The 12,943-nt window shown below is 18.4% G+C and overlaps 3 protein-coding genes across 3 annotated transcripts; 1 reads left to right on the plus strand and 2 right to left on the minus strand. All coding sequences in view use genetic code 6, as the record gives it.

The window, feature by feature from the left end:
• Positions 1-635: 635 nt before the first annotated feature.
• On the plus strand, positions 636-2,069 carry TTHERM_000834899 (hypothetical protein; the record flags this gene model as incomplete). Its single annotated transcript, XM_012796453.1, has 6 exons — positions 636-729; positions 951-1,040; positions 1,178-1,267; positions 1,473-1,565; positions 1,737-1,784; positions 1,976-2,069. Coding segments are annotated over 6 exons (507 nt in total), but the record flags the coding sequence as incomplete, so codon positions are not given.
• A 366-nt stretch (positions 2,070-2,435) lies between these two features.
• On the minus strand, positions 2,436-10,328 carry TTHERM_00834900 (kinase domain protein, putative; the record flags this gene model as incomplete). Its single annotated transcript, XM_001031253.2, has 19 exons — positions 2,436-2,520; positions 2,747-2,836; positions 3,082-3,171; positions 3,419-3,508; positions 3,865-3,954; positions 4,228-4,317; positions 4,573-4,662; positions 5,318-5,407; positions 5,684-5,773; positions 7,138-7,227; positions 7,489-7,578; positions 7,814-7,903; positions 8,264-8,353; positions 8,591-8,680; positions 8,950-9,039; positions 9,472-9,561; positions 9,852-9,941; positions 10,179-10,228; positions 10,287-10,328. The coding sequence occupies 19 exons, from the start codon at positions 10,326-10,328 to the stop codon at positions 2,436-2,438; spliced, it is 1,617 nt and encodes a 538-aa protein (XP_001031253.2).
• A 1,931-nt stretch (positions 10,329-12,259) lies between these two features.
• TTHERM_00834910 (transmembrane protein, putative) lies at positions 12,260-12,625 on the minus strand (the record flags this gene model as incomplete). Its single annotated transcript, XM_001031254.1, has 1 exon — positions 12,260-12,625. One exon carries the CDS (start codon positions 12,623-12,625, stop codon positions 12,260-12,262), a length of 366 nt encoding a protein of 121 aa, XP_001031254.1.
• Positions 12,626-12,943: the final 318 nt, after the last annotated feature.

A 12,943-nucleotide genomic window follows, 5' to 3' on the forward strand; every position in this document is an offset into this window, starting at 1 on the left:
TAAAATGAAATTAAATTTATAGACAAAAAATAGCAACAAAAATTAATAACCATACCAAAATCTCTATTTATATTTTTACATAGCATAATAAATAGCCTCTTATTAATAATCATTTATAAAACTCTATTTGACAGTTTTGGTGCTTATTTTTAAAAATAGACTTATATTAACAGCTAGCTAACTCATGAAACTATTCAAAATGTTTTGAAATAAATTAAAGAAAATATTTTCGATGAAGAGTACATAATTAATTTCGCCCACATTTAAATATCAAATTTTTTTAATAATTTTTAAAGAAAAATTGATTGAAAGTTAAAGGATTTTTATTTATTAATATTACTAACTAACTAATAAGTATTTGATAGAATTATTAAAATTATCTGATTATAATCAATTTTTTAATAGAATTAAATAATTATAGAAAATTATTAGAAAATAACTTTACTTACAGTAAAAGCTTGTTGAAAATTTAAAAAATCTAATAATAATCCTTGTCTATTTAATAAATTATTATAAATCAATTTGTTTGTTCTTCTTAGCAATTTTATGTAGAAATTTAAATTTTATGATTTTGTTTATCACTCATTTTCTCTACATTTTCTTTATTTTTTAATTGATTTTAAATATTTTTATAATTAGATAAAATAGACTAAATGATGATATTACTACAAGTTTAGCTTCTTCTATACAAAATTGGAACTAGATTTTAAAAATTGAACTCATACTTAAGTAAAATTATTTTTTTTATAAATAAAAATATGTTTGGCTAATTATTTAGCTGGAAAATTAAAATAAAATAATATTGAAAATTAGTTTATTTTAATGTATTTTATTGTTTAATAAATAAATTCTTGCTTTGTTTAAATATTTATTTTCAACTTAAATTTAATATTTTGAATATAGTTTTCAGTTTAATTTTTAATTTATGTAAAATCCAAATAAATAAAAAGGTAAAATTGTATCGAATATTTGGGTGTATCAAGTTTAGCGACTGCTTTAACAAAGTGTTCTAATCTCTAAATTTTAAAACTTTTAATAGGGTAAAATTATTCAAATTTTCGTTACTATTAATTTATTAGGATATTTATTGTTTGTTTGTTTATTCACTTTATTTAACTTTATATTTTACAATTTAATTCTTTTTCTCATTTACATTTTTGAATAATTTATTTTAAAGAGAAAATAGAATTGGTGATTAAGGTTTTTAAACTTTAGGTTGCTCTTTAGCAAAGTGCAAAAATCTGTATGCTTTAATACTAGATATTTCGTAAAAAACTACTTTTTCTTAATTCATTTTTGATGTTTATTTTATTTGTTTGTGTTATTAAAAAACAATTAAAAAATTAATTTTTTTTAATTTATTTAAAGCTAATTATTTATTTATTATTTCTTGTTAATTTTATTAAATAAATACTCTATGGTTATTTCTTCTGATTTTTAAACAAAAATAATAATTTAATTAATTTAAAAAGAGAAAATTTCATATATGATGATAGTAGTGTATAAATTTTAGGTTAAGCTTTAAAAAATAACTCAAAACTCTAAAATTTAGTTCTTATATTTGGGTAAAAATAGCTTCTTTTCTATAATCAAAATATTCTTTATTAAAAATAATTTTATTATTTTAGATTTTATTATTTTAAATTATTTTATTTCAAATACAATCTTTATTTTTTTTGTTTATTCTTTTTGTTTTACTGACAATTAAATCAAAAATTTTTTCAAATCTAAAATAGAATTGATTATTGCTATGATGATGGAATATATGGATCAGAGGGTATTGGGTAAATTTATTATATTAAATCTATAAAATGAGTTTTATTTCAAATTAAACTTTTTATTTTATTTTTTGATCTTCTGTGATTGATTAATTGCTAGTGATATTTATTTATATGACTTCATTTAATTTTTTATTCACTTTTCTTTGATGTTTTAAACAAATTAATTAATTAATTAATATTTTTATTATTTAAAGCGTCAACAGTATTAGCTCTGCATAAAGAGAAAAATTTAGAAAACAAATTCTTTAAATGAAGACATTGGTATTCAAAAGGATAGAATTTTATTGATCAATATTTGCTATTTTCATTTATATTAAATAATCAATAATACATATTGAAAATTTAAATAAAATTAATACTGCTATTTTTTTTGTATTTTACTTTTTATCTTTGTTGTGCTGAATGCCAAAAATAAATTTTGTGATAAAGAGTCTTTTTTTTAATAATAATTAAAAAATTTAAATAAGGATAAGAAACATATTAAATAAAAATATATAGATTTCGCATATTTAAGCAATCATCAATTATAATAATTATTAGTTTTAATTTTATGAATAATAATTAAGTTCATACTATCAGACTTTAATTTCATACTTTCAAATTCATTGTAATAAAATATTAAAGCATTTAGTTATCCTAATAATTATTAATTTATCAATAAGATACTCTGTGATTAACTAATCTCTTCATTTTTAGCACCTTAGCTTTTAATTCTAAAGGAGATTTGATATTATTATAACTTTTCATCATATTTAAAATAAAATTTGATACAAAAACTAGTATAATTTTCAAGTTCAAATGCAAATTTTTAGTTAAAAAGATAATAAATGAATAAAAGAGAAAAACCAAACAATAGTTAAATAAAAAAAAGACAAGATTAATAATTTGCATATTTTCTAAATAATTAGTGTCTTATTCAAATGAAATAAACATCTATTATTTATAATAAAATAAAATATTTTTACTCAAGGCTGAGAGTCAAACATAAGAGGTTAGTACACTTTACTAAACAGGAAACTAAGTCTGATGCACTTTAATCTACAATACCATTCCACCTTTTAATTTGAAATAAATTTATGTTAGTAGAATATTGTAAATATAAACGAAAAAAACAATAATATGTAGTCAGTCTATGGTTAAAAATTAAAAATATAATGAAATAATTAGTAAATAAATATACATATAAGTGTAATTAAAAAATAAAAATAAATTGTAATGTTATAATTATTTCTTAGTAATTAGAGTCTTTATTAAAAAATAATGCAAGTATTAATTAAACAAGTAAATAAACTCTTTTTACATAACCTTAAGTGTCAATGATAAAAGATGGTCAAATTTAGCTAAAGTAAAACCTAAGCTTTATGCAGAATCACTACCAAATGATATTAAGCTGTTAATGTATTAAAGATAAATTTTTAGTTATTATAGCAAATTTTATCAATTAAATATGAAAATAGAATAGTTTTAAATTAAAATAAAAACATATGATTATCATTAAGTACACATATATATATTAAAAATTTTAATAATAATATAATCAAAATTAATAATATTTTAAATATTTGATGCGTTTTATTATAAATTATTTTTTTTTAAAAAGAAGCTATAAATATGGATATAAGCATAAAAACTTTTACTTAAAGCAAAGTTTCAAAGTTGAGAGACTAGTGCACTTTTATAAAGCAGAGCATAAGTTAGTTGCTCCCAATACGCCAATTTTATTGTCCCTTTTATTTTATTTGAGATAAATTGATTTGTTTAAATAAAACAAATTATTTTTAATAAACTTCAAAAAAATAATAAGTTAAAGATTAAAATACAAATTTAAATCCGAAAAGATAAATAAATAAATAAATCAATGTGCATATAAAATTATATATATTTTGAGTTATATCTAAGTAACATAGTTTCTCTTAAATTTAAATTTATTCATTATTTTTTAATAAAGATTTTAATTCAAATTTATTTTGTAAAAAAATATCAAGATGGGGTATTTATTAATTAATTGATTAAGAAAAACTATATTAAATAGTTCTTCAAGGAAATAGCATAAATTATGATAAAACAAATAAAGTATTTTTACGATAGTTCAAGTTTTAAAGTGGAAAGATTAATGCATTTAGCTAAAGCAGAACCTAAGTCTGATAAACCTTAAGCACTAATTCGATTCTACCTGTTTATATATTTGATATAAAATCACTCTCTCATTTATTAGTTTATGTGAAAAAGTTGTTTTAATTAATTAACACCAAAAATAGAATTTGTTGGATTTTTACAAAATAAATGGTTTTCTAATCAAAACAAATAATGGTGTAATAAAAAACTTCAATTAAATAATATGATTTTTAAACTTTCAGCAATTAGTTTTTCATATTTTGTTAGTGATTAATTAATATTTAAAAAAATAAACAATCAAAATTGTATCAAACAAATAGAGGTATTTTACGAAAAGTAGAGAGACGAATTTTAGAGTTTAGTTAACTTTGCTAAAGCAAGACCTATTTGTGTGGCACCTTAAGCACCAACTTAATTGAAGCTTTAATAAATTAGGTAAAAGTAATTAGTTAATTGAAATAAATAAATTTGTAATTAAAATCAAAATTAAAACTTAAACTTTAAAAGTGAAATTAATAAAAATTAAATAAAGAAATTTATACAAACAAATAAAAATTAGTAATGTAATAATAAAATTTGCAAGTTTGTAAATATTTTCTTAATGATTAGTGCATTTTAAAAAGAATAATGCTTAATTTAATTAGTAAAATAAATAAATAAATTATATTATATTTACTTTAATCCAATTTTAAATGTTGAAAGGTTAGCACATTTTGCTAAAGAAGAAGCAAAGTCTGATGCACCCTATACACCAATTAAATTTACCCTTTTAAAACATTTGATATCAATTTGTTAGTTAACTTAATTAAAATATTTTTTTTTAATTATAGAAAAATAAATAATAAGTATATAAATAGAATGTATATTAAAGTTGAAAAGATAAATTTATATGCCTGCCACATATTATAATGTTATCTTACAATTTGTAAAATGTAACTAAATTTTTTGTACTTTTATTTTATTATTTATAAAAATTTATTTTTTCTATCATTTTTAAAATTTTCTAGGTAATTGTATATTCTATAGTTGTATATCTACTTACTATAAATCTTCAATGTTCTAACTAACACCCAAAAAAAAAAAATCCAAATTTAATTTCAGTTATAATAGGGGTATAATGTAAAAGAAATAAAATTTGAGCTTGATGCATATAGAGTATAATTAGGGTATTGTGTAAATATAGTACAAAAGTGGGTTGGTGCAAAATAAATTATATTTGAGTATGGTATAAATAAAACGCAAGATAGCTAATGGTAATCAATGGTGATTTAAATAATAATAAAAGAGAAATATTAATATAGTGGATATTTACAAATAAAGTATCTAATTTTTAAAATATTTTGCAGTATTTTAATTAGTATTTGCTTTTTTTAAAATAGATTGCAAAACATTATTTAAAGAAAATCAAATAAATATTTTACGGAAGCCATAATTTCAAAATTGTGAGATTACTGAGCTTTGTAAAAGTAGAACCTAAGTCTGATATACCCTTATCTCCAATTTAATTATCCCTTTTAACATATTATAAAAATATATTTTAGATAAAATAATATTTTAAATTAATATGAAAAAAAGAATTGTCGAAAATTTAAATAAACAAATATGTAAAAAATAAGTAAGTAAATGTAACAAAAACTATAGGAATAGTTAATTGCTTGCTCATCATTAAGAATAGTAATATAAAAATATATTACGTCATTTATATTTTGAATAATTTCTTATTCATTATTTTTTTTTCCAAAAGAAACAATATAAAATCTATTCAAATATTAACAATTAATTTTTACGATAAGAAGAGTACTAAAGTTGAGAGATTAATGCATTTTTGTAAGCAATTACCTATGTCTAATGCACCCAATTCATTTATTTTTTAGTTCCTTTTAATAAATTTGAGAAGATATTTTTAATTTTTATGAAAAAGAATAATTTTAAATAAATATTTTAAAAAATCTTGGAAAATCAATGTTGGATTAAACAATTAAAAAGCTAAATATAAACATGAATAATTTTTTAATTAAATGACTAAGCAAAAGAATACAATTAGAAAGTAAAATTAAATTTTTGTATTTTTTGAAAAAATTTTAAACATAAATATAAATATTTTTACTATAACCAAATTTCAAGATTTATCTGAGATGATAGGTCATAGCTTTAAAGCTTTTGATTTGATATAAATAATAATTAATAAATAGTAAATATAAAAATAATAAATTACTTCCTCTAGATTATTAATTTTTTATTTTTAATGTTATTACATTTTATTATCTTATCTTTTTTTAATAAATTTTTTATCTAATTGATTTTTTAATAATAAAAATATTAAGTTGTTTAAATGATATTTAATATCTGAATTAATTAATTTATTTATGAAAGATTTTACAAATTCATCAAATAAAATAAAAAGAAAATTGAAAATCTATTTTTTGTGTGATTTAGTTCATTTTTTAATAGGTATTTGTTTGATAATTCAATTTTTTAAGAAAAAATTCTAAAACGAAAGAAGTTTATTTAAAATTTTTATTTTTTTAATTTTTATAAATCCCTTAGTAAATTTAATTATTTTTTGTGTGGAAAGCAGATCTAACAAAAAAATTAAAAAAAGAGGGTATAATTTTAGAAAATATAATTAAAAATGAAAAGGATATGAAAAAGAAGGTTTCAATTAATAATAAGTTGGTTAAAGAAGATAAAAAAATATTTAAAAATGTATTAAAATTTAATGAAGCAGAATAATATTATTTAAAAGATAAAAATGAAAAAATAATTAAAATCTCTATTCATCTAAATCAAAGGAATATTATATTCTTGTCATATTATTCAATACTAAATACCTAAGGAATTATTTTATTATTTATTTATTAGAATACAAATAATTAATCAGCTAAATAATTATTTATTATTCATCAACAAGATACGTTGCAATGAACTAGTCTCTTCATTTTCAGAGCCTTAGCTATTATTCTTAAAGGAGAGTTGATTTCATTCAATCTTTTAATTATATTTAAAAAAACATTTAAAACAAAGACTAGTATAATTTTCAAGTTTAAATGAAAATTTTTAGTTAAAAAGATATTTAAATAAATTAAAAGCTTAATGAATAAATAAAAGAGAAGAACTAAATAATAGTTAAATAGTTAAAAACAACTATAAAATATTAAATATATTTATTCTTTTCTAAATAATTAAAGTTTTATTCAAAAGAAATAAAACAAATGTTAATAATAAAAATAAACTTTTTTACAGAAGTTCGAGACTCAATGATAAGAGTTTAGGACATTTTACTATACCGGAAACTAATTATAATGCACTTTCGTCACCAATATCATTCCACCTTTTAATTTTACATAAATTCATTAATTCCTGCAGGTAAATTTGCTTTAAATATGAATGAAAAAACAAACAAAGTGTAATTTAAAGTTCAAGTGATAAAAATAAAAATGAGAAAAAGAAAATAAATAAATAAATATGTGTAAAAAACAATAAAAATAAATTGCAATGTTATAATATTTTGAGTGCTTTTTAAGGAATTAATTAGAGTCTTCATTAAAAAAATAATTCAAATATTATTAAACAAACAAATAATTTTTTTTACATAACTTCAAGCGTCAATGATAAAAGATGGTCGAATTTCCCTAAAGCTGAACCTAAGCTTTATGCAGACACTCTACCAAATAAATTTTCACTTTTAATTTATAATAGATAAATTTTTAGTTATTATAGCAAATTTTGTTAAATAAAAAAGAATAAGTTTAATTAATCAATCGTAATGATTAAACACGCGTATATCAAAAATGATACTTAATATTGAAATCAATTTTATAAATTTTTAAAAATATTTGATGTATTTTTATTAGTAATTAGTAGGTATCTTTTTTAAAAGGAGATTTAAATATCTAATAAAAAAAATAAGCTTTTACTTAAGGTAGAGTTTCAAAGTTGAGAGTTTAGTGCACTTTTATAAAGCAGAGCATAAGTTCAATGAACCCTATAAACCAATTTTATTGCTCCTTTTATTTTATTTAAAGTAGGTTTATTAATTGAAATAAAGCAATTATTTTTTATAAGTTGAAAATTAAAATATGAAATGATAAATAAATCAGTTCATAATACATAACCAAAAAATTGTATTATAGAAAAAAAACATGTAAAATTATATAAATTTTATGTTATTTCTAAGTTACGTAGTTTCTCCTAAATTTAAACTTTACATAATGCTCTACAATTTTTTTAAAAATTATGATACCTAAAATTTTTGTATAAAATTATAAAGGTGGGTATCTATGAATTAATTAAGGAAAATTATGTTAAGTAGTTTTTTTTCTTCAAATAAATAGCCCAAATGTTAGTAAACAAATAATGCATTTTACTAGAAGTCAAGCTCTATGATTGAAAGATTTGTGCTATTAGCTAAGCTAGAGCATAAGTTTTTTGCTCCTTAAGCACCAATTTCACTGTACCTTATTTATATTTTTGAGATCAAATAATTAATTCATAAGTAAATGTGAAAAAATTGTTTTAGTTAATATGAATAAAACTAAATTTTAAATTATAAATAAATATTTAAGCTAGTAAAAATAAAGAGGATGTAATAAAAACTCCTAATTAAAATATGTAATTTTCAAACGTTTCTTTTTCATATTTTGTAATTTAAAAAATAAACAAAAAAATTTTATTAATCAATTAGAGATTTTTACTAAAAGTAGAGTATCAAGTTTGAGAGTTTTTTTAATTTTTCTAAAGCATAACCTATTTGTGAAGCACCATAAACGCCAATTTAATTCTTGCTTTAATATGAAGATTATTTTTTAAATATAAATCACGTTATTTAAACAAATTTGTCAAAATAAAAATTAATAGAAAATTTAAATTAAAATTTAAACTTTAAAAGATAAATTAATGAAGGTGATAACAATAAATAAACAAATTGCTAAAACAAATGAAAATTTATAATAAATAATTAAAATGTGCAAGTTTTTTTAAAAATATTTTAAATAATTTCTTAATAATTAATGTTTTTAAAAGAATGATACTTAATTAAATAAACTATTTTTACTTTAATCCAAGTCTAAATTTTTAGAGGTTTGTGCATTTTTCTAAAGAAGAAGCAAATTCTGATGCACCCTATGGACCTATTTAATTGAACCTTTTAAAATATTTGACATAAATTTGTTAGTTAATTTAAATAAAATATTTTTTTTTAATTATTAAAAATGATAAATTTAAATTAGATTTTAAAAGATAAATTAAAATGAACGCCAAAAAATAAATATCTTGCAATTTTATTTTTTCTATAATTTTTAAATGATGTTAGTTATGGCATATTCTGCAATAACATGTATCTACTATAAATCCTAAAGTATAAACTAACACACCAAAAAAAAATAGAGAAAAATTTTATTTGAATAATATTAATCGGAATGGCATGTTTCTATGTAGAATATGCGCTGATCTATAAGGATTTATAGTATATATTAAGTAATATTAAATTTTTTAAATATTTTGAATTTTTATAATTAATATTTGATTTTTTTAAAATAAAAAGCAAATCGTTATAAAAGCAGGTAAACTATTTTACGAAAGATAGAGTCCCAAAGTTGTAAGATTGTATAGCTTTGTAAAAGCAGAACCTAAATTTGAAAAACCGTTGTCTTAAATTTAATTGCTCCTTTTAATTTTATAAAAGTATTTTTTTAGCTAAAATAATAAAAACTATTTTAAATGAAAAAAAGAATTGATTATTTAAAATTAAAATATAATCTAAATTGGAAAAATAAATAAACAAATCTTAAAAAAATATAATAAATAAATAAATGTGTATTATACAATATTGAAGTAATTAATAAGTCATAACTAAGATTAGTTATTTAAAAAAAATATAGTAAACTACTTTTTTATTTATATTTTCTTTTTCGTTTTTTTTTTCTCAAAAGATAAAAAGTTAACTATCTATTTTACAAAAGATGGAGTGATAAAGCTGAGAGATTAGTACATTTTTCTAAGCAGTTACCTAAGTTTGATGCACCCCTATTACCTAATTATTTGTGCCTTTTAATAAATTTGAGAAATTAAATTTTTAGTTATTTTGAAAAAAAGTAATTTTAAATAAATATTAAAAAATCCTGTAAAATAAAAGTTATAAAGATGAAAAAATAAAAATTTAAACATGAATAATTATATTTTTAAATGAATGAATGAATGAATGAGCATAAGCATACAATTAGAAAGTAATACTAAAATTTTGTTTTTTATAAATAATTAATTTTATAAAAATAATATTGTTACTCTAATTAAATTTCAAGATTTATCTGAGATGATAAGTCACAGCTTTAAAGCTTTTGATTTGTTATAAATAATAATTAATAAATAGTATATATAAAAATAATAAATTACTTTCTCTAGATTATCAATTATTTATTTTTATTGTTATTACATTTTATTATCTTTCCTTTATTAAAATTTTTATCGAATAGATTTATTAATAATAATAAAAATATTAAGTTGTTTAGAAATTTTTGTATTTTATATTTAAATTAATTAACTAATTTATTTATTTATTTTAAAATAAAAATTGTTAGATATAAAATTTTGATAACTTTATTTTATTTAAAACAAATAGATACGAATAAATTTTTTTTGTTTTTAGAACTAAAAAATTATAAATATTTTAAAATAATTATTTTATGCACTTTTAAAATATAAAATTATAAGTAATATCTCTCTAAGTGTAATTAAATAAGTAAGTAAGTAGCTACGAATTCTTTTGAAATATAAATATTTTTTATAGAAATTGAAATATATTTGATCCGTTTATATTGATTGCATGACGACTAAAGAATAATTAAAAATGAGAGGATAATAAAATCAAAATTGCTTTAAGAATTAGATTTTAAATTTAATTGCAAAATAAACATAAAAATAATAATTTATTTATTAACTAATTAATAATATCAAATTTAATCTTTTTTGTCAATTAATATTTTATCAAATTTTACATTTCATTTATTTCTGATCAATTTCTTGTGAAAACTTAAAAAAGTTTTCTCGATCCTCTACTTGCCCTTTTTAAATATAAAATAATAAAAAAATATTCGTAATTAATTAGTATAAATAAATAGTCAAATTTATTTTTGAAAAAAAATTTGATCATAAATAATTTGATTTGATCAAAACCCTAATCTGAATTTAATGCAAAATATTTGATCAGACATTTTGAAAAAGAGATTCTAAAATCATCGTAAAATCTCATACAAAGATATCAAAAAATACTATATTACCATCTCATAGCCTTAAAAAAAATTTTGTCCCCCTTCATATCTCTCTCTCTTTGCTTGACGCTTAATAATGAAGATTTAGAGTATATTTTTTATTAATTAATTTAATGATATCTACCACCAATATGTATTAGATATTTTTCAATATTTTTGATTTAATAGCGTTTAGATTAGATAAAATTACAAAATCAAGAAAGCAATTAAGAAAACATAGAAACTTTTTGATTAACTAATTTAATTTTATATTTGACATTTACTTTTAAAAAATGATATTTTTAATAAGATCTAATTAATTAAAAGATATAGAAAGCTAAAAAGAAACTAAACAACTTACTTGTATTTTTCAAGCTATCAAAAAAATATTTCTTAAATTTTTGAATAAATCGATTTGTATCAGCGCAATTTTAATCAACACAATCAAGATGTAGTTTATTTCTAATGTTAACTATTTATGATAAAATTAGTTTTCTGTAAATTATCCAAAAGATTTAAGTTCACTTATACTGTCATTTTCCATTTTGGCAAACTTCATCTATCTATATTATCTGAGGTCTTAAGATCATATTAATATTACAGCTATTTTATTTACTATTAACATTTACTTTTATTATTAAAATAATAGCAAACAAAATTACAATAGCTTTCATTCTTTATTTTTATGCAGGATAATTTATTATTAAAGTCATGTAAAATTTATCATGTTTTTAAAGTATTGATATAGAAATACGTAGTGTGTATGTATGCATTTGAATCATTCATTAAAATGGTATAAAATTAAGTTAAATATTTTATAAATTTCAGATAACATTTTTTTTGAATGCCTTAATTAAATTGTTATTATTTTAATATTTTATCAAACACAATAGGAAATTTACAATTAAAAAAGGTTTATTTTTTGATTTTTTTGTGATTTTGATGAAAATAAATTACAAAACAAAAAATCAATTAATAAAATATATATAGATATTTTTATAGACCACTACTTTTGATTTTTTGATTAACTAATTTAATACAATACAATATCAAATTAAATACATATTTTACAATAAATAAAAGATATTTTTAATTAAATAGCTAGCTTTATAAATAAGCTCAAATTAACAAAGCGAATAAACCAATTAAGAAACCAAAGAATGCTAGAGTACTACTTGACTTTTTCAAGCAACCAATAAATTCATTCTTAAATTTTTGAACTGTTGGATTTTGAACAGGGCAATTTTGTTATACACAAGAATTAGTTTTTTGCTAATCATAATTATTATCGACAACACAGGTATTTGTACATTTTCCTAAAGATTTAAGATCAGCTACACAGTCAGTATCTCCTTTTGCGCAAACTTCTCCTCTATTAGCTGACTCCATAAGATCCTTTTAGCATTTTTAGCATTGTACACAAAGACCGTCAGCATTTACTTTTACGAGTAAAATAATAGCAAATATAATGGCAATAATTTTCATTTCTTTATTTTTCAATACTTATTTTTTACTTTTAATTATCTGATTATTTGTTATTATAGCTATGTATAATGTTATCTTTTAAAAGTATCAATATAAAATTAACTAAAATTTATATGAATAATTAATATTGCATAAAATATTAGACATTTTTTAAATCTATTAGAAAATTTTTTATAGAAAGCTTATTAAATTTGATCAAAAAGCATAAGAAATATACCTTAAAAAATTTGATATTATAAGTTAATCAAAGTCTTAAACTCAAGCATTATCAGTAAAATTAATTTTGCAGTGAATAAAAGGGAAGAATTCTTCAAAATT

The sequence above is a fragment of the Tetrahymena thermophila genome (genome assembly GCF_000189635.1).
Source record: "Tetrahymena thermophila SB210 genomic scaffold scf_8254728, whole genome shotgun sequence".
NCBI classification, from domain to species: domain Eukaryota; phylum Ciliophora; class Oligohymenophorea; order Hymenostomatida; family Tetrahymenidae; genus Tetrahymena; species Tetrahymena thermophila.